The sequence below is a fragment of the Anolis carolinensis genome, chromosome 1 (genome assembly GCF_035594765.1).
Source record: "Anolis carolinensis isolate JA03-04 chromosome 1, rAnoCar3.1.pri, whole genome shotgun sequence".
Classification (NCBI taxonomy): Eukaryota; Metazoa; Chordata; class Lepidosauria; order Squamata; family Dactyloidae; genus Anolis; species Anolis carolinensis.
In genome coordinates this window covers 366,725,230-366,747,180 of record NC_085841.1, presented here as the reverse complement: position 1 = coordinate 366,747,180, position 21,951 = coordinate 366,725,230, and the positions used below count along the sequence as shown (strand labels likewise).

The window sequence follows — 21,951 nt, the reverse complement described above, 5'->3', positions numbered from 1 at the left end:
TTTTTGTGATAGAACCAATTAGGAAATGACATTTATAACCCAGGAACAAAATTCATGTTACACGGTGTAATAGTCAGGCTTTGCAGATGCGTTTATTTGCTTTTAAGTGGAGCTTGTTCTGCTGATTTATGGGCCACAGGAAAAAAATAATCTGCTGCCATCTTGTGGCTGTAGTAGTGGCCAATGTAAGGAGAAATAACAACAACAGCATTTACCAATATTCCTTTTCGCTCTTCAAAAAGACTCGAAGCTTAGAAATACTTAGAAGTGGCTGCAGCTGCTCCTAGCAATAAAGTCAGACCCAGATCCAGCTTGGTCCCAAAGTGTTGGCACAAGGCCTCCTTCGGAAGCCAGAACTGGATTGCAGTGTCCAAAGTCACAAGTTCTCCTGCTTGATCGCTTGGGATTTCAACTGCAAATGTGGGCCTGTCTGGTCTCTTACTTTCTGGAGGCTGCTTTAGCCACGTGCTCTTCCTCCCAGGAAGATCAGAGGGCTAGAGAATCTATATCAGGAGAATGTTGGGATAAAAGATAGTAACAATAACAATAACCATACTAATTGAACACTCCAAGATTAGCATCAATGTGGAAGAGTAAGAGGGAGACATCCTCCAGTTTTCTATTTCCATTTGCTCTGGAGGCCAAAGCAAAAGCTCAAGAGGTCCAGGGTTGAGGCACCGAAAAAGCTTGTTCTGACAGAGGCTCCTTCTTTGGAAGCCTTTAAGCAGAGGCTGGATGGTCATCTGTGTGGGGTGCTTTGAATGCAATTTTCCTGCTTCTTAGCCGAATGGATTTGGACTGGATGGCGCACACGGTCTCTTCCAACTCTAGAATTCTATGATTCTATGACAGATTTGATAGGCACGACAGACATTGTGGTCCTTCTGGAGCGTCACCAAAGCCTCAGTTGGGACTTCTTGTAAGAATCATCGAATTATAGAGTTGGACGAGACTGCATTGGTCATCATTTGTATGTATGTATTTTTATCCTTTACTATTTTATCTTGTAAATCGCCTAGAGCATCTTGGATGGAGGGCGATTAATAAGTAATTAAATGATGATGATGATCTAGCGATGCAGGAAAAGCACAATCGGAGCAACCCCAACAGGTGGCCATCCAGCCTGTGCTTAGAAGCCTCCAAGGAAAGACTCCAAGATAGAGAGTAAGAGCCAAAATTGGACTGCGGCAAGGGGAGGTCTGCATTAGGAGCGCTGGATTCAAGTCTCGTTCAGAAAAGCAACTGCATAAACTATCTCATCTGGTTCATGGAGTCCTCACACCCCAGGGTCCCATGGTAAGCATGTACAAACTTGGGCCCTCCTCCCAGTTGTTTTGGTCTTCAACTCCATGGGCAAGCTTCAACCCTGCAGGTGTTTTGGACTGCAACTCCCACCATTCCTAACAGCCTCAGGCCCCTTCCTTTTCCCCCTCGGCCGCTTAAGCGGCCGAGGGGGAAAAGGAAAGGGCCTGAGGCTGTTAGGAATGGTGGGAGTTGCAGTCCAAAACACCTGCAGGGTTGAAGTTTGCCCAGGCGTGTTCTACATTGACACAGGGAGGGAGAAATGCAAGAATAAATATGGTAACAAGAAGCCAGGACAAGAGAAAGAAAGACGTGCCAGTTCTATGGCTGTTCAGAGTAGGAAAAGGAAACATGCATGAAGCTGTCCTTCCTTCAATGCGTGTGATGCCATCATATGTTGCAACCCAGCACAACAACTTGCATCAAAACATATAAAAAGGTATTGAGGAAAAAAAGATTTAATACAAAAATACACAATCTCTCTTCTTTTATGCAGTAAAGATCCTTTGCAAGCAATAAACTCGGCACTTGGCGGTTTATTGGACAGTAGCTTTTAAAAAACAACAACATTATTTTGCTTCTTTATAAAATATATCCCCCCTTGAAGAAAAAAACATCAAAAGAGCTGAGCCCTGCTCCAAGAGGCGGCAGGGCCACAGGGAAGAGTCCCAGGCCAGTGAGAGAAGGATTAGGCCTCCTCGCCTGGAAGGCCTTCTGGGACACAAAGAAACTCTGAACCGGGAAAGCAAATGCCAACCAAGTGAAAGATGGAACCGAACTCCAAATTCATCCGAAGAACGCCGAAGAAGGAACGCCAGCTTCCAGAAGGAGGGAACAGAGGAGGGTCTTGGAAGGAACAAAGAAGGACCCGCCGCTTCTTACGTGGAAAAATACGAATCGACCTCGTCGCAAGAGTCCATTTCTTCATCCTCCGCTTGGAACAGCCGCTTTGTTCCATCCGACGCCAAGTTCACTGCTGCCCAAGGAAAGAGGAAGAAAGGAACTGGCAGAGCCACCACTGGGGATTCCTAGACTAAGGCAACCAACCCTCTGGGATGCATGGGGACCTCGCAAGGCGACAGGTGGCTTGAAAGCACCTACACATACAATATAGGACAGGGTTTATATGCTCTCAAAGGACCTGATCCCGTCTGATTTTGGTTAGTGCCTGGGTGGGAGATGGCCAAGGAACCCCTGCTGTTCTAGCTTCTAAAGAAATCTCTCTCTCTCAGTGACTCACTCTCCCTACATCATAGGATTTTGGGGAATAGCAGAAAATAATTGAAACGTACTCAACCAAACTACACAGTTGATAAGTTAAACCAACTTTAACACCACACACATGTGCAGATGAGGTCACAGCCAATACATTCCCAAAACCTTTAATGGGAAGCCACATTTTCACTAACTTACTCCCTAAATACACTAAAGTAGTGGTTTCCAACCTGTGGGCCGAGACCTAAAATAAGGTCCATGAGACATGTGGGGAAAATTGCAACAACATATGTGTGTGTCGCTGTTGGAGGAATGTGAGAGAGAAGAGGGAGAAAGAAGGAAGGAGACGCCATCGCATTGCCCTTGCCAGCACTTTTTCAGCTTTCCAGGCAAGGGCGAAGAAGACTCACCCAGTGGCACGAGCGAGAGAGGAGAGTCCCCCAAAGTAATAATAATAATAATTATTATTATTATTAATAGTATTAATAGTATTATTAGCTCTCATTGCCACAAATCAGTTGTAATGGGAAAGCAGCCCTTTGTAAGACCTGTTGTTGTTGTTAAAGTCATTGGGGACAGTTTCTTGGGTCTCGCATTACACTGTTTGTATGTTTTTGAACCTCAGCCCCCTCCCCTTCTATTTTTTAACATGAGTGTTAACAAAATCCACAGGTAATAACACATCCCAAACAAAAAATTTTCTTTGTGTCATCATTTAAGCTTGTTCCTGGGGTTCTTTGGGGTGCCGATTCAGAAAATTGCATTGGATAGACCTCATCAGCTCAGAAAATTGCATTGGATAGACCACACCATTATTAAATACGGTTTTCTGTGGGCGAGCACATGGCGACTACTGGATGGATAATGTGCTGTATCCTAAACTAGAGTTGATGTGGTCTATTCAATGCACTTTTCTGAATCAGCACCCTAAATAACCAAACTAAATCTAAAGCTGATCACAAACTGATTCGTAACCCTTTTGGTACTAATGTTGGAGAGTGGCCCCTGGTCAAAAAAAGGTTTGGAACTAGTGTTGTGCATTTGTATGGAATCACTACCCATTTCTACTTGTACCATTCGTATGGCCTCGTTTCCATCCACCGCTTATGAGAACAGGAACCTATCTGAATGAGCTTTTACATCTGATATCAAAACACACACACACACCAGTTTTTCAGACCTTGGGTGGCAAAGTGACAGGACCTGCCAGCCAGGCCCTACATCCGAGTGGTCCTGGCGCTCAGCTGTAGGGCCTGCCTGCTGGGCCTACGGGCTTTGAGCGTTTGACTGTAGGCCCTGCCAGCCAGGGCCTACAGCCAAGCGCCGAAAATTAGCCAACCAAAAAGCTACCATTCCCCCCTTTTTTGTTTCACTGCTTCTTTCATTCCGGAGGGGGTTGTACCAATCCGTGCCATCCAAATGTTCGGAACGTTACAAAACCACAAAAGAAACAGATGAAACAGGATTCGGGCCCAAATCAATTGGGAACCACTGCACTGAAGGGACAGCAGTGGTTCACTACCTCTGGCTACCATTCCTCTGCTATGAAAATCCTCTGAAATCCATGCGGCTGCTACACATCAACAGGCAATCTGAAGTCGGACAGGCCCACAAAGGACTGTGAGGTTCCAACTCAGCAGAAGGAAGTCAAATCTGCTATATGTACTATTTATCTCTGTCCAGCTTTCCACCTTACCCTGGGACTGTATTCATTGAGGAGAGCAATTGCACGTGGATGTCTGCCTAGAAAAATGGAATTCCCTGCCACATGTGCCCAGGCAGCTTGGGCATGAGCCATGGTGCAGCAATGGCTTCGGAAGTCTAATTTTTTGGGAACCAAGATTGCTAATCTACTAAATATTCTGGGAAAGTAACATTCCCTTGGAAAGAGCTTTGCTATCTTTCTGTATAGGCACTCCCACTCTCCCAGCATCTCGAATGTGACCCTTGGGTCTGAAAAGACTGCACGCCACTTGTTTTAGGGGCCATTTATCAGAATGGGGCGGTGTTCCTCTCTGTTGTGCCACAGGTTCGTCATCAAAGCATCTCCATTGCAAAAGAGCCCAGTCTCCCCGGTGTTTGCCCGAGCGGCAGGTGTTACCCACCTTGAAAGGTAAAGACGCGCTTCCGGGAAGTGGGGGTCGTGAAGGTGGTCCCAGCCTGGAGGCAGCAAAAGAAATGTAATCCGATTTAACCCTATTTTAACAGCTTTGAATATGATTCTAGATCAGGCATGGGCAAACTTGGGCCCTCCGGGTGTTTTGGACTCCAACTCCCACCATTCCTAACAGCCTCAGGCCCCTTCCTTTCCCCCCTCAGCCGCTTAAGCGGCTGAGGGGGGAAAGGAAGGGGCCTGAGGCTGTTAGGAATGGTGGGAGTTGGAGTCCAAAACACCTGAAGGGACAAAGTTTGCCCATGCCTGCTCTACATGGACATAGGGAGGGATAAATATGGTAAAAAGAAGCCAAGACAAGAGAAAGACCATACCGGTTTCTTCTTCACGTTCTGCCAGGTGCGCTCCTTGCCCTTGATGTTCTTCTGCAGCTGGAAAACATGCTTCTCGCGGTCTTTCCTGGAAGACAAAAACGTTTAAGAGACCCAGAGAAAGGCGGGCGACCTGGATTGTTTTGGTCGAATCTAGCCGAAGGACAGCGCTGGCTCACGCTTCACCCCCCGCAAGAGACCGACCACCCACCTGTCCTGGGACTGCAGCAGCATCCCGGGGGAGACATGTCTGCACTGCGGGGTCTTGACCGGAGGGAAGACGGCCGAGCCGGGCGTGATGGGGTGGCCCTCCTTGTGCTGGAAGACATCTTCCTCCGGGACCGTCAGGAATTCTGGCAGCTGCAAAGCACACCTGTTATTACCCTACAGCAGCAGGCATGGGCCAGAAGCCATCGCCTCCCAGGGAATCAATTTGCTGGAAGGAACCTCTAAGGGCTATCCAGTCCAACCCAATTTTGCCAGGCAGGAAGACACAATCCAAATACACCTAACAGATAGCCATCCAGCCTCTACTTCATTTATTTATCGTGTCGGGAATGAACCAAGGGTATAGTTGCAATGTATTTGACCAGAAGCTGGCCACTTGGGATGCCTCTGGTGTCGCTGTGAGAAGGTCCTCCATTGTGCATGTGGCAGGCTGCATTGTATTACTTGATTTGTGGTTTGCTCTTTTTCACACTCGCATGCTGTGAACTCCACTTTGTAGCCCCATTCCTTAAGGTTGGGTCTGCATCTCATGCTGGCAGGACGCAGTCTGTTCAGCACCTTCCAAGTCGCCCAGTCTTCTGTCTGCCCAGGAGGGAGTCTCTCATTTGGTATCAGCCATGGCTTGAGGTTCTGGGTTCTAGCCTGCTACTTTTGGACTCTCGCTTGCTGAGGCATTTCTGCGAGTATCTCTGTAGATCTTAGAAAACTGTCTCTTGATTATTATTTTTTTTTGGTGTGCTGGCTGATATCCGAACAGAGGATTGACCAGAGATGTCACTGCCTTGGTCCTTTCATTGCTGGATGCTACTTCCTGGCGGATGTCAGGTGGTGCAATGCCAGCTAAAGAGTATGATTTTGCCTGTGGTGTGGAGTGTAGACATCCTGTGTTAATGTGGCATGTCTCATTAAGAACCACATCCATTGTTTTAATGTGGTGAGATGTATTCTACACTGGGCATATGTATTCAGCAGAAGTAGCCAAGCACAAGGGCAGATGTCTTCACTGTGTCTGGTTGTGATCCCCAGGTTGTGCCAGTCAGCTTTCGTATGATATTATTTCTAGCATCCACGTTTTGCTTGATAGTCAGGCAGTGCTTCTTGTAAGTCCAGAGTGACTTCCAGGTGTTTTGGTGTGCTGCAGTGCTCCAGAGGGGATCCTTCCCAGGTCATCCTCAGAGCTTGAGATACTTGTCTGTTCTAGAGGTGAAAAGCACTTGCCTGCCTAAAAGCCTCCAGAAAAAGGGAATCCACTGGACTCCTGAGGCAGCAAATTTAACTGCTGAACAGTTATTATCATTAGAATCCACTGCTGCATTGTCTTTCCAGAGCAGCAGAAAGCAAGCTTCCCCCCAACTCAATGGGACATCCTTCCCAGTATTTAAATATGGCTCTGATAGTTGCCCTCAGCTTTTTCTTCTTCATGAGAAACATCTCCAGCTCCCTCATCTCCTCCTCAGTGGAAGTCATGGCTTTCAATCCTTTGGCCATTTTGGTGGCCCTTCTCTGTGCATCTTCTATCTTGTCCATCTCCTTGAATTGCTTCGCCCAGAAATGGACACAGGGATAAGATTCCTGCCGAGAAAGTCTGACCAAAGCAGGAGAGAGAGGCACCATGACTTCCATCCATCTAGACACTAGACTCCTCTGGATGCAGCCTGGAATTGCACTGGCTTTCCCCACTATTGAACAGCTTTTCCTGTCAAGAAGGCCCTTCTAATGTGCAATCATAATCCACCCTGCTCCACCTTCTCCTTTCTGAGGCCGTTCCCTTCAGCCCCTGGGCATGTATTGTGACTGGATGTGTTTTCTTAAGACAATTCTTTCAGTCTTTTGTTTCATCATGTCATTCCCCATAAATGAACAAGGAGCCATGCTCCCAGACGTGGCGCCCAGTCACCAGTGGAAATATCCAGAGGAGCTGCCGGAATCATTAAAGCCAGCCAGAAGTCGCAATCCTTACTCCAACTATAACCTCAGTGAAGGTTCTCATCTCGCCAACCTCTGTCTGTTTCAGATGGTGCACCTGCACCATAGAACAGACACAGTTTGATACTGCTCTAACTGCCAAGGCCCAACACTATGGAATAATGGGAGTTGTAGTTTTGGAGAATCTTTAGCCTTCTCTTTGAAAGAATAATAGTGCCTTACGCAACAATGAGCTGCCAGGATTAAACCATGGCAGGGAAAGAGGAGTCAAACTGCATTCAACAGAGTATCCCTTGGCACCACCACTCAAGGAGAAGATGGACAAGACAGAAAGTGTTCAGCAAAGGGTGACCAAAACCATCAAAGGTCTGGAAGCCACAAATCCCTCTGAGGAACAGCCAAGGGAGCTGGGTAGGTTCAGCTTGGAAAAAAAAAGATTGAAAAGGGGGACAGGATAGCCTTTAGATATGGATGTCACATTGAGGGAGGGGTAAGGTTTTCTGTGGCTCCAGAGACTGGGACACAGTGGAGCCATGGATGCAAACTCCAGGAACAGGGATTCCACCTAAGCTTTAGGAAAGATTTTGTGATGGTTAGAGCTGTCCAGTAGTGGAATCTGATGGAGTTCCCTTATTAAGCAGAAGCTGGCTGGCCATCTGTCGAGAGGGCCTGGATTGTGTCTTCCTTTGTGGCAGAAGGGGATTGGGATGGATGGCCCATGGGGTCTTTTTCAACTCTAGGATTCTATGAAGATCAGGAAAAGGTCAGGAGTGAACTTTTCCATCTTTTCCATGCTCAGGGTAGCAATCTCCCCCCCCCCCCGGGAAATCAGTGGCACTCCCAAGCCCCCTGGAAAACATAGAGAACCACTGTTCAGCATCGAAAAGAAGTAACCCAACAGGTAAAACTAAGAAGAATGTCCAAGAAGAGAGAGAGAGAGAAAGAAAGAGGGAAAATGAAGACAACTAAAAGGACATAGAGACTTTCTAAAAGAAGAAACGAACTGTAGATTTAAAGAACAAGATCCCTCCTTTACACAGAAGAAACACTTGTTTTCAGAAACTTTTTAGTAGTTTAAATAAAGGATGTCAAGATAACAGAGACTAACAACTGGGATGTAACATAATATAATGTTATTAAATGTTTTGTGCACTGGCCCTCCACAACATTTTCCCTTTCTGTGATGATTCGCTAGGTATGTGCTAAAACTTATTACACTATGAATAACTTGAATCAGTTTTACCTCTGCCTCCCACTCCCTAATATACACTGTGGAAAAATATCAATTAAACAAAATTTTGGAGGAAAAAAAATATCCCTTTTTGCATGTGACTGGGACGATATTTACTTTGGTGTTCCTCTTCTGTAAGGGGGAGGAGGTGAAGATGTCATCATGGTTCTCCTTGGGCATCTGTTCGAGGAACATCCGCATCTGCTGCTTGCGCTTGAGGGTCCCCACTCTGGCTGCCACCGTCACAGGCTGCTTGGCCCCCTCCTCCTCCTCCTTCTCTTCTGCCAAGAAGCAGGACAAACAAGGAGAGCCCTCAGTGGAAACAAAGAGCCACTGGGCAAGGGAGAGGCCCATGCAGCCTCTGGTCACCCAAGAAGATTCTCCTGCCCCCCAAAACACAAATATAAGTTGTCTTCCTGGGGAGAGTGCCACATGAACCACACTACACAGTTCTGTGGGGTTTAGAAAGCAATTTTCAAGACCCTTTGGAAAGTGGCTGCCCACAGAGCCTCCCCCGGAAGAAGGCAGGCACAGGGTCACAGGCCTGTACCTCTGCCTTCCTTTCTTCTTCCAGGCCTGGCGGTGCTCTTTGGGGCCTGCACCTTGCCCTCCTGCTCCGCATGGTGCCTCTGCTGGCACTCCTCCGCCGTGCGCGACCCCACGCACCCCGCCACCTCCAGCCAGAAGCCGCTCTTGTGCCTCGGAAGGGAAGCCATGGCCCTGGAAGAAAGGAAGGGAAGACATGGGTCATAGAATCCTAGAGTTGGAAGAGACCTCGTGGGCCAAAATCGCATTCAAAGCCCTCCCAACAGACAGCCATCCAGCCTCTGCTCCATAGCCTCCAACGAAGGAGCCTCCACCACACTTCCTCCGGGACAGAGAGAGAGTGAGTTCCACTGCTGAACAGCTCTCTCTCTCACACAGTCGGGAAGTTCTTCCTCGTGTTCAGGAGGAATCTCCTTTCCTGTAATTTGAAGCCATTGTTCCATTGTGTCCTAGGTTCCAGGGTAGCAGAAAGGAAACTTGCTCCCTCCTCCCTATGGCTTCCCTTCACATACTTATACTTGGCCATCATTTGAAACATTCACACTTGCCTCCAACAGACAAGTTATTTCTCTCAGATAAAAAACCCCACTTGCCTAGTTTCCAACATACCTCACAACCTCTGAGGATGCCTGCCATAGATGCAGATGAAACATCAGGAGAAAATGCTTCTGAACATGGCCATACAGCCCAGAAAACTCACAGCAATCCAGTAATTCTAGCCATGAAAGCCTTTGACAACATATTGTATTTTAATCTTGTCTTTAGTCTCTGAGCGGAATATAGAACTAGAGATTTTTGCGGCACTGAGCCTCAACACAGTGTTTCCCAGGCTCTGGTCTTCCAAATGTTTTGTACTCCATTTCCCAGAAGTCTCTTTTGTCTGCTTGTCTAATGGCCAGAAATTCTGGGAGCTGAAGTCCAAAACACCTGGGGGGCTACAGGTTGGACACCACTGGTCTAGCGGCTCTAGTGACTCCGGGGGAGATGTCCAATGTTTTTGCCTTCAGAACAACACCCCCAAGATATATCTAAAAGGAAGAAGAGATACTTTTGCCCCATGGGTGGGGTTGAGCCATTTTAGACCCAGGACAGGTTTCTGATAAATACAGGAAGAGACCTTTGGCATTTCCTATAGTTGTTAAGAGACTTAAATCAGTTCAGGCAGGCCTAATGCTAATATTTTGCTTTCCACATTTGCTGGAGTGAGGGGCTCACGTCTTCCACAAAAGTGGGAAAACCATGCCCATCTTTTTAAGATGAGGGAATACCTCTTTAGGAATCTCCAGGCCCTCCAGTACGGTTCTACGGCCCACATCTGTTGAAGCAGGACCTAGAGATTCCTAAAGACATGTGAATCAAACCCACAACAGTCAAACCTGCTTCTCATCTTCCACCAGTTTTTTAAAATGTTGGATTGGCTTTAAAATCTCATATTCATACTTTTAATGTCTTTGTATTGTCTTAATAAGTTGTTGGCCACTTTTGAGTCCCAGTTTTGGGAGAAAGGTGGGGTACACATGTGTGATCCATTTAAAAAATGGTTCTAAACTGCGTTCAAAAGTAGGGGGTGTTGGCACTTCGTTTCTGAAATTCTTTCCAAATTTTGTGGGTAAAAATCTCAGAACTTAACAAAACTTACCAATCTTCATAAATGGCAGTCGCAACTGCGCAATAGGAAAACATCACTAGCAGTGGGGAAATGTCAAGGGCTCCTCTCTCCACTCATTTTTGAACTATCCTGATGAAACTTGCTACAGTGGTAGAACACATTTACCACTGTTAGCCCACCAATTTTCAGAACGTTTGACTTATCCATGGATAATTTTTAAAGTTTTTAACATTTTAAAAAAACTACAAGAGCAATCTCCTTGAATTTTCTATCCAATGACACAAGATAACAGGGAATCATTCCCTCAAACTTTCAGAAATACTAATACATCTACTGATTAAAGGGATTTAAAAAAAAGTTTCAGAAAAACAAACTGTTTAGGGGGAGGGATAATTTTCTCTCCTCTCCTGACTGGCGCATTCTCATTCTGAAGCATACTGGGAAATAGCTTTTTGAATTCTTTGGCATAGGGCCTCTCCCTTTCCCAAACTACATTTCCCAAATTCAGTGTGTTCCTAATGCAATTCTCCCTGTCTTCACATGAGAAGCAAGCCATCATGAAATCTTCAAGTGGAGAAGCCATTAAACACAGGGAGAGGAATGGCAAAAGAGGCCAGGAATGGTAGCTTTAGCCTTTTATGCTTCCTTTCACTAGTAGCAGCTTGCTTTCTTGCCTTACACTTAATGAAACTGACTGGGAGCCTTCCGAGCTTTACAAAACACTAACAAAAAGGTTTTGAGGGTCAACTTTGATTCTTAAGTTTTTGGAGTGGGCCATGCTAACACTTCAAAAAGACTTATGATTAAAAAAACTTCCAAATTCTTTCGATTTCCAATTTTTATGAGTCATTTGCACATGCCCTAAAATAATGAACCCAATCAATTTCAAAGTAGTATACCTCCCGTTGGCAACAACGGTACAGTGGTATACTGCATTATCAATTAAGACTAACCTTTTTGAGTCAGAGGCAAATCTAAAAAATAACCACAAAACCGGAGATTATCTTTTTAATATATTTGAGCAGTAATAATTTGAAAAAGTATGGCAGGCATGGGCAAACCTTGGCCCTCCCGGTGATTTGGACTTCAACTCCCACATTTCCTAAAAGTCCAAAACCCTTGGAGGAGTCAAAATTTGTCCATGCCTGTTCTATGCCTTTCTGCTCTTTCAAGCCACAAAAGTTTCATTCACAGACAGTTCATGATTGCAGAGATATAGGGATTTCAAATTGAGTCCCTCTTTTTGAAACACCCAATTTATACACACCCCGCAAAACCGCCTCACTTGCCTGTGCAGTTTCCGCACTTCCTTCTCACTCCACTCTTCGTTGGTCTCTGAGGGGGGATCCTGGATGACCTGCCATTGCCTTTTGCCAGCCTTTCTTCTCTCCGCAGCCGGGGACCTTTCTCTTCTGCCGGCTGCCCCTCCTTTCCGCCCTCCTTTCGACTGGCACTCCCCGACACTCACTTCCGACTCCGATCCCAGGCCATTCTTTACCGCGTCATTTTGGACCCTCTTTCGCAACCCGTTCTTTATGTTCCACCCCTTTTGCGGCGAATCCGGAGAAGAGGTCTCTCCAGGCGGCTCCTCCTGACCAGAGCACACCACCGTTATCGCCCTTCTGCTCTGAAGGGCTGCAGGACCCGCTTCTGGAGGCTGCAATCTCAAAGCTTCTCTCCTGAAAGGCTGGGTTTTCCTCTTGATGCAAAGGATGTCGTCCTCGTCAGACTCGTCTTGGCTGCTGTTGGGGAGGCTCTCCGCACTTGAGTCCCGGCAGAGGACTGCTTTCGGGTGCTTGGAGGTGGGGGGCTTGCTTTCGGGTGCCCCGCTTGTTCTGCCACCGCCCTTGGTCTCTCTGTCTGGACGCAGCACGTTCCGCTCCAACCTGGGCTGCCTGACGAACCTGGGGTTCTTTTCACGCAGGAGCTTTGGATTCAGAGGTGTCAAGGGGACAACGGCCTTCCTTTTGCGGACCTCGGCAATTACCTTCCCGGAGTCACTTTCTTCAGAATCGGAAACAAAACGCTGTGGAGTTTGCCGCTCTCTGTGCTCAGGCTCTTTGATGACCTCTTCAGCTCTTTTATTGGTTCTTTCTGGGAATGGGAAGAAGACAGAGACCCTTTATGCACTAGTAGGATCACAGGCTTAGTCCAGACTCTTGCACTACGGATTATTATTACTATTATTATTACCGCAAACTCAATGGACCCATTGTTGGAAATAGCAACATCCCAAGGCTCTCACTATTTATTTGTTAATATATAAATTTGCTAACCTGTATTCTATGTATATGTTGATTTGCCAGTTTGACTGTACCTCTTTGGTGTGGGAGGATTATAGACATGTGATTGTACTGAGCATGTTCAGACTCAGGACTCCGTTTTGTATTTACCTTTTGCATCAGATCTCAGTGGAGGTGGAGGAATGTATGTTGCTGTTTGGACTTCAATATAGAGGTATGCTTATGGACTTTAGTGACTACAAGTATACTTAAAGACTATGGACTATTGATTACAGAACAAAGAGTGAAAACTGTTTCTTTACCTTTGGCTTGGCTTGGAGTTCCCTCTTTGCTCGCCTTCATCTCACCTGCTGTGTTTTTGTTTGGGGACTTGAAGCTTTCCCTGGACTGCGTGCTGCTCACTGTCTTGGGAAACAAGGCAAGGTACATAAGCACAAAGGGAGCAAGGCCTGGGAGGCTCTTCACCCACATTCAAGAGGCATCCCTGGAGCCAACTATTATAAATAAATCACACAGTAAAATGCCAGGCATTTTATGTAGACCTGTAAGTTTGGGATGGGGACTGTGGGAGGAAAGGACCCATGGCATCATGTGTGTCCAGATTTTTGTGTGTTTTGTTCATTTTTCATCCATTTAAAACCAAATCTGGGCAGGGGCTCTGTGTCTGTAGGGGGCCTCAGAGGCCACAGGTGCCCCTTCTCTACATCTGCATGTTTTGGATTAATGAGCCAATGAGGGGGAATCATGCAAGAATGCATCAAATGAATATTTTAATAGCTTTTCCTGTAAGCCTACTGTGCAGTCATTCTTTCCTCAGACCCAATGTTGAGGTCTGTGAAGCCTCTGAGGATGAGGATTTCTTGGTTGAGCCTGGTGTTTCTGTGAGGGGGAAAGCAAAAGTGTTTTTTGAGACGATGAGAATGTTTTGGGTAGATCTGTTGTCGGGGAAATAGGGAGTGACAGGCCAGGGAATGACTATGAAAGGAATGTGGAGGAGACTGGAGGGTTACAGATAACCCAGCGTTTGCAGATCAGAGGGGATAGTGCAAAACAGAGACAAATCCGGTGTCCCCAGAGACTGAAAGATAAACAAAGGGAACCCACTTGTGAGAAAGAGTTATGTCAGGAGCAATAGGGAGGATTCTTAAGGAATTGGAGTCAATGTTTGGTGGGGAGATCAAGGTTGGATTTGCATGTGTCAAGTTGCCTGTCTTGGGAGCTCTAAATCAGGAGTTCTATTCTTGGGCCTGTATCCTGTTTTCCTATTTAAGTTCCATGTCTCCTCTTTGGATTACAGATATTGTTTCAAGTTTCAAGCCTTTGGATTATCGTCATGTTCATGCTTTCAAGCTTTTGGATATACAGTAGTCTCACTTATCCAACACTCGCTTATCCAACATTCTGGATTATCCAACGCATTTTTGTAGTCAATGTTTTCAATATATCGTGATATTTTGGTGCTAAATTCGTAAACACAGTAATTACAACATAACATTACTTTGTATTGAACTACTTTTTCTGTCAAATTTGTTGTATAACATGAAGTTTTGGTGCTTAATTTGTAAAATCATAACCTAATTTGATGTTTAATAGGCTTTTCCTTAATCCCTCCTTATTATCCAACATATTAGCTTATCCAACGTTCTGCTGGCCCGTTTATGTTGGATAAGTGAGACTCTACTGTAATTCTAGTTTAAGTGCAACAACCTTTGGATTACACTTTCTTGCTTTTGCCTTAAATGATTTTTGGAATTCCTACTCAGAGTTGGTTCTTGCTTTTTGTTCAGCTTCTGGAAATCTAGCTCATAGATGTATTTTGAACCTGTTTTTATATTAGATACCCTTTCCTTAATAAATTAACTATTCTTGTTCATCTGTGTGGTGTTTGGGTGAAAAGGGGATCAAGTAGGTGGCTGGGTTGCAACAACTAACAATGTCTACAGTATGGGGAGGACCTCTGTTTTATTAAATAAAGCTTCTAGACCAAGCATGGGCCAGCTTCAGCCCTCCCCCCAGGTGTTTTAGATTTCAGTTCCCACAATTCCTAACAGCTGGTTGACTTTGGAGAGCTTCATTTCCTCTGTGCTGCAAGGTGTTTATAAATGACATCAAGAAAGACATTTTCACATAAAACACACCCCATTCCCTACTGTCACTGGGGTTTCTCAGCCCAAAAAACAGGCATCTTTTCCAGGTTCAGGTTGAGCTTGTTCACTGCTATTCATCGCAAAATTGCTATCCATCCCTTGCATAAGATCTGTTTTTCTTATCCATTCTAGAACAAGAGCAAACAAACAGGGAAGGGAAGAGAGGAAATAAATCTTACCGACAAATAGTTGGTACCTCCTCTGGCCACCATGACATTGAGCTCTTGGTCGACCAGGATCCGCTCCCCGCACCAGTACTGCAGGGGGGGCTTCACGCGTCGGCCGCTGCGGGTGAAGCTGACGTTGGGGCTGCTCTGGGGAAGGGGCAGCCTTTGCCCTTTGCCTGCCCAGCAAAAGAACCACAAATAAGCAGGGAGGCTCTTCACAGCTTCCTTTTCTGCCTAATAGGGCAGCTGAATATAATAAACACTGTGCATGTTGGGGAAAGGTTTTGGAAAGAGTGAGTCATGAACCCCAAATAGTCCTCAAAACTGAAGCTCTGAGGGTATGTTCACAGTGAAAACAAACATTGCATTTTCTGCAATAGATAAATAAAACTGTTCTGGTTGGGCTTTTTTTTTGGGGGGGGGGGGGATAAGCCCCAAACTGTGAACAATCCATCCATTCAGAATTACTCTTCCTCACAGTTTGCCAACACTTGGGAAACCCCACTTTTCGGGTTTTTTTTTTTTAATAGTATTCTTTTCATCTCTATCAGACACCTGCTCAGCCTGGGAGATATCATGGCCCCGACCAAAGCCATGCATTGTAGATTATTTTTAAAATACAATGCTAGTTTGAATGGAATATTATAATGGCACTTATTATACATAACAAGAGGAGTAAAATGGTTGCCAGCATCCTTTCAAAGGAAGTATGGACCTACCGGGTGTTTTATTACTGTGCAGGTCTATTACGCTGTACGTGATGTTTTCCGCTTTCGTCTTTTGCTTCACATCTTTGGGCAGATGCCCCGGTTCTTCCAAGGCCTCTGATTCCATAGGATCATCCTGGTCCTTGCCATTGCTGCTTAAAGGAAAGGTTCTCTTCTCTTTCCTGGTAGTTAGATGGTTTGGAAGAAAGGAATAACACACTGAGGCAGGTGAAGAAGCTCTACAAAACATGCAAAGAGACTGGCAACACCAATAGCTCCACAAACAGCCTTCTGCTGTTCTGTTTCTGGCACTGTTTGTCCTCAAGGGCCCCTTGAAGGCTTTAAAGCAGCAAGAAACAACGTCCAGAAAGCAACGCAAGGAGGAAGAACATTTCGATGGTCCAGAGCTCTTTCACTATGAAACCTACTGCTACCCAGGCATCTCACTTTAACATGCAGAATTGTGATGACTCATGGGCCTTGTAGTCCTGTTCCTAGTACTATTGTGACAGACGAAGAGGAAAACATGGGATTTTCGCCGGTTCAGCCAGAGCCGGAGCCTCTTCACCTGCAGGATGTTGATATTTGCCCACAAGAATCCAGCCAAACAGGCCTTGGATAGAACTCCCCCCCCGTTTTCCCGGAGGGACAATTATACCAAAGATAGGGGAGTCAGGGAGGCTAATCGCAGAAGCCTGAGAATCGCTGCCAAACAAATGGCTGATTAGGCCTGCTTCCCTTGGGAAATTCTAAGGAGTCATGCATCTGGACAGAGTTGGGTTTCGCTTCTCGTTCTCTAGGGAAAGAGTTCTGTTGGCGGGAAAACGAGACCCAATATAGGTGCTTAGCCCCAGGGATACTTTGCGGAGTCAATTGATCAGCTTGAGGAGAGAGATCGTGTGTGGACTTCGTAATCCCAGTTCCTTGCTTCCCGGATCAAGTTTCAAGCCTTGCCTTTGTCTCATGTTTTTACCTCGGACTAAGTTTCATGCTTCATGTTCATCTTGCCTCCAGTCAAGGATCTAGTCGAGAATCAAGTTTATTCAGCCTTGTTGTCAAGCTTCATTGGACTTTAAAGACTCTGTTATTTCCCCACACTATTGCTTGGCAAAGTGTGTGTTTCGGTCAAGTGGATTAAAACTTTGAACTCTAATATCTTGTATTGGACAATATATTTCTGGACTATATTTGACCTTATCTGAAAGGTCTGCTTCTGAACTATATCCTTCACTTGTTTTTATTGTTTTTATATATTTCTTTAATAAAGATATTAGATAGAGTCTGGCGTCTGCGCATGGTTATTGGTGTTCTGCAGCCTGGGTCCTGACAAGAATACAACCCAGGCATGGGCAGACTTTGGCCCTCCCTCCAGGTGTTTTGGACTTCAACTCCCACAATTCCTAACAGCCTACTGACTGTTAGGAATTGTGGGAGATGGAAGTCCAAAACACTTGGAAGGAGTGCTGAAATTGGCCCATGCCTGGTATAAAGACACTTGGTTTGATAGCAGGTGCACTGTTCCTAATCAAATGATAGGCTAATAAACAGTTCAAGGTGCTGAAAAGTGACAGCATTGGTTATTTAGCTGTGTGTTCATCATCATTATATTTATTTATACCCTGCTTTATACCCGAAGGAGGCTCAAAGCGCTTAACATGAAATCATTAGCATACAATTTAAAATATACAAATATGCAAACATTAAACATTAACAGTAATCACAGTTAAAAAAAACAATTTAACAATTAAAACTACTACAAAATGCAATATGTTTTACAATTAAAACGGTATAAAAGCATTTTAAAGAAACATAAAACTAAAGCATACCCAGGCAAAGCTCTCCCGATATGGCTCTTGACCCCATTTTAACTATGGAATCCTGGAGGTTGAAGTTTTATGAGGTCTTCAGCCTTTGCTTTATCCAGATAGTGCTGGTGCCTCCCCTAACTCCAGCTCCCAGGATCCCATAGCAGCGAGCCATGGTGCTTAAAGTGGTGCCAATCTGCATTAATGCTATAATGTAGAGGCACTTAGTCTGAAACTGAACAAGGAGAGCAAGAGGTCAGGCTTTTCCCAGTGTCAGGCTTTTCCCAGCTTCTTCTGTACAGGAAGTTAGGAAAGCTTCTAAATTGTAATTAGCAAGTGAAAACAACAGTTAATTGCTTGTAATTTTGAATCATCTCCCTCCTGGCAATTCCAGAATGCCAATGAATGATCTCGGCCGCACTTACCTCAAGTAGCGAAGGAGTTCATCAACAAACTTTTTCCAGTTCTCTGGAATTCCAAAACTGAACCTCTTGATGAATGTAGATGGCATTCCTGTTTGAAACACAGGTCCTCCATTAAGTTTTGGACAAATATTGTGTTCTGGAGTTATTTCATGTATGTGTTTTTAAAAACTTGTGGAGATAACAACAGGGATGTTTTATTTCCTGCTTGAACTGACTAGCATTTCATTTCCACTCCATTTGAAGCCCTTAAGGTAGGGATGTGGGAACGTTGCCCACTTGAAGGTTGAAAACCCAGGCCCGTAATCAGGCCTTGAATGAAAGGAATAACCCAGAAACATGGCAATTTATTTCTCCCATCCTTTTGTGTGTGTGACATAAGAGGATAGCATACTAATTTAAATGTACTGCTTTTAAAGTCCTTTTATTGCTTTTAATTGTATGCTCTGAATTGTTCTCAGCATTTGCAGTAATTTTGTTTTAAGGTTGATCTATCATACGTGTCAACCATGCTGTGCATAGTTTAATTTGTAAGCCACCTTGGGAAAAGATTATGATGCTGACCCGAGTCCCTTTTGGGAGATGGTGGCGGACTGGATGACCCCCGGGGGCCTCAATTCCAACTCTGGGATTCTATGATTCTAATTAATAATTAGGAGAATGAGTACACCAGGCATGGGCAAACCTTGCCCCTCCCTCCAGGTGTTCTGGACTTCAACTCCCACAATTGTGAAGGTTGGGAGTCCAGAACACCTGGAGGGAGGGACAAAGTTTGCCCATGCCTGCACTAGGCCCTCCAGTGTGCCTCTTACCTTCCTTCTTCATGGCGCTTGAATTCACACTCCCTTCCAAGACATAGATGTTTCCAGTCAGCGTTTTAACTTGCTTGCAGGAAATTCTTTCCACAATCGCACTGCTGTGCCACTCAGCATCGTTCATGTCTCTTAAGACAAAAGAGACAAAGCAAGAGGTTTCAGGCTTGGTTTCCTTTTGAGGTGAAGATCAGGGAAATAGCCCCATGCATCCAGCACGGGGAGGCTTTACCATTCCCTACACCCCATTTGACATGGCAGAGATGTCACCAACAAAGCCCTGCCATGCTTTTTTTCCCTTTTCTATTTGTATGTAAGATGCTTGATTTGGCTATGCATTATGTGCACTGGATGTGGTTCCTGCCATGCACTGAATCATTCCTGTACTTGCTTGCATGATGGGGCTGAGAAGGAATGCCACTTTCTCTCATTAGGTTACCCTTTCCTTGTGAGGAGTGGGGAAGGAGGGCCATTCCTGGAGTGCTTTGGTTAAGCTGCCAGGGGAAAACTTGCACAAGAGGAACTGGAGTTCTTCAATGGAAAAGGATACAAGCCTGCAAAAATATCTGAATGGATTTACCTACAAATATGTTGCATATGTTATTCACCCCTCAGACTAAACAGCATACATTGTACTGTGATCAACTCTTTTTCTTTCTCTTTATATAAAGCGTTTAGACTTTTGAGAAGTTTGATTTCCAAAACTGAACATGTATATGAGAAAGGGTCCATGTCTCTGGTTGCTTCCCCACTCCCATACATATACCATACCTGTTTAAACCACAACTGTTTTCCTATACGAATGTCCTATCTATGCAAAGGTGAAGACTGTACATGTGGGTTTGGCTCTGCCCTGCCTGGCTGCATAGTGCTGCACCCCTTTCCATCCAACAGCTATCAAGCCATCCAAGGGCCTCTGCCCCCGTTTCATGCAGCAGCCCCTCCTAGATGGAGAGAAGATTTTGCATGGAATGCAAGGGCAAGGGCAGAGCGCCCTGGGGACTTACACAAATGTGATTCTAGTGCATGTGTCTACAACGCATCATATAGCATGGATTATATATTTGCACCTTTCAAGGCAGAGTCCTTCAACAGAGCCCAAGGAAATTTAAGGAATGTGATTAGTGGTAGATCCAGGGAAGGATGAGTTAAATGATCAAGGGTCTGGAGAACAAGCCTGATGCGGAGCGGCTTAAAGTGCGGGGCATATTTAGCCTGCAGAAGAAAAGGCTGAGAGGAGACATGATGAGGACCATGGATCAAGGTGTGAGGGGAAGTCCTAGGGAGGAGGGAGCAAGCTTCCTTTCTGCTGCCCTGGAGACTAGGACGCATTGGAGCAATGGCTTTAAACTACAGGAAAGGAGATCCCACCTGAACATTAGGAGGAACGTCCTGACAGATAGCTGTTCAGGAGTGTAACTCTCTCTCTGCCCCAGAGTGTGGTGGAGGCTCCTTTTTTGGGGACTTTCAAGCAAAGGCTGGATGGCCATCTGTCGGGAGGGGGGGGGGGGCTTTGAATGCGATTTTCCTGTTTCATTGCAGGGGGTTGGACTGGATGGTCCACAAGGTCTCTTCCAACTCTGATTCTATGATCCCACTGTCCTGAGTCACATAAAGAAAAACAACATTTGAACCAGAGTCACAAAACATCAAGAGAGTCACTTGCCTCCTTTTTCCTTCCAGGCACACTGCAGTGTTGTTGTTGATCACCTTAATTCGCCACTCACTAATATGGACCACTTGCTGTCCCTTTAAGAACAAAATCATCTAGATTAAGTAATGGCTACGGTTGTTTCTGTCACCAGCAGAAACAAAAGCTTGGCTAATACCATCTTAGAACCTGGACTCCCAAGTGCAAAAGTGAATGCAATGAATACACAACAAAGCAACAGATCTTGTGTTGTCGAGTGTAATGGCGAGAAATCAGAGCATGATCTATGGTCCCTTACAGAATCAGCTCACTTAAAAATCCATACAGAAAATGAAGAGAAATGAAAAGGAACATTCAGCTAGGACTTGCTCCAATAGGAGCCAAAAGAGCTGGGCTGTCCTCCTGCCCACAATACGTAGTTTGCCAGCTCACAGGCACAACATAGTTTGTGGCAGTCACAGAAATGAAGTTTCTGGAGTAGAACAACTAATTTCAAACAAAGTGCCACACAATTTAACAGGAAATAATAGTTTCAAATCAGAAACAGAAAAAAAAATCCAATTTTGTTACATAGTGTAATACTAAATCAGAATGTGCAAGGCTTGCTAAACAGGCTGATTTTATTCTTTTTGTGAAGTACAACTGAAGCATTTTCTGCAGACTCCACTGTAAACGCTGCATGTTGTTGCAAACAGGTTCTTGTAATTGTCTAGGTGGCATTCAGAAGCCTTTTACTGTCGCCAATTTTTTGTGACTCCCAACATTTGAGTTAAGGAGCCTCAGCAGTTTAAGAAGCAGTGCGTTAGGCAACCCCTCTCCCCTGATGGTATCAAAAGCAGAAATACAATAATGTATGTGATCCAAAAAGAAAAAAGGAAAGACAATGTTCTCTGAGCACCACAAACCAAAGAATACAATTTAACATGCAACAATATCCTACCCCTTTCTTTCCATCACTGGCTTTATCTGCATACGGAATTTCCAAGAGAGGCTTGCAGACAGCCCCTCCTGTCTTTTGCTTTCTTGGTATGTGGACTCTTGGAGTAGCAAAGACAATATCACACATCTGCTGTGATGGCATCGGTGGCCCATGTTCCAATACTTGGGGTCCCCTTGGCCCAAACATCTCGTTGGACAGGTGCACTGCCCTTCCTTCTTGGGGGAGCTTTCCAGGGGCCACTCCTTCTAAAAGTCTGGCGGGCTCATCAGGGTAGAAGCTGGTGTCCATCTCATCAGCTGCCAGGTTGAGAGTCTCTGATCCTGGCTCCACTGGCTCCACTATGAAAGTGTCCACTTGAGAGGCTGCGGGGTTCACACACCCTCCATTGAGATCATTTAACTGCTGGGTAGAGGGGGGCTTCACAGCAGCTGGAGGAGGGTCAGGTTGCTTATTCTGGCCAAGTGAAGCATCTACCACAGAAAACACAAGAATAACAAGTAATCCCTATCCAGATCT

The 21,951-nt window shown here is 45.3% G+C and overlaps 1 protein-coding gene across 3 annotated transcripts in view; it reads right to left on the bottom strand.

The window, feature by feature from the left end:
• Positions 1–67: 67 nt before the first annotated feature.
• Positions 68–21,951, bottom strand: part of mis18bp1 (MIS18 binding protein 1) — a 29,604-nt gene continuing 7,720 nt past the window's right edge. For 2 of the 3 annotated variants that reach the window (XM_062968729.1, XM_062968728.1), the window contains 14 exons: positions 21,436–21,905; positions 20,511–20,593; positions 18,845–18,975; positions 18,036–18,123; positions 15,818–15,987; positions 15,111–15,274; positions 13,087–13,189; positions 11,831–12,635; positions 8,937–9,106; positions 8,504–8,667; positions 5,213–5,361; positions 5,005–5,089; positions 4,623–4,677; positions 68–2,278 (listed from right to left, as the gene is read on the bottom strand). In XM_062968729.1, the coding sequence (XP_062824799.1) occupies positions 2,181–2,278; positions 4,623–4,677; positions 5,005–5,089; positions 5,213–5,361; positions 8,504–8,667; positions 8,937–9,106; positions 11,831–12,635; positions 13,087–13,189; positions 15,111–15,274; positions 15,818–15,987; positions 18,036–18,123; positions 18,845–18,975; positions 20,511–20,593; positions 21,436–21,905 (2,735 nt within the window). In that variant the 3' untranslated portion in view covers positions 68–2,180. The remainder of the gene's footprint in view (positions 2,279–4,622; positions 4,678–5,004; positions 5,090–5,212; positions 5,362–8,503; positions 8,668–8,936; positions 9,107–11,830; positions 12,636–13,086; positions 13,190–15,110; positions 15,275–15,817; positions 15,988–18,035; positions 18,124–18,844; positions 18,976–20,510; positions 20,594–21,435; positions 21,906–21,951) is intronic. The other variant, XM_062968730.1, reaches the window with a different exon arrangement.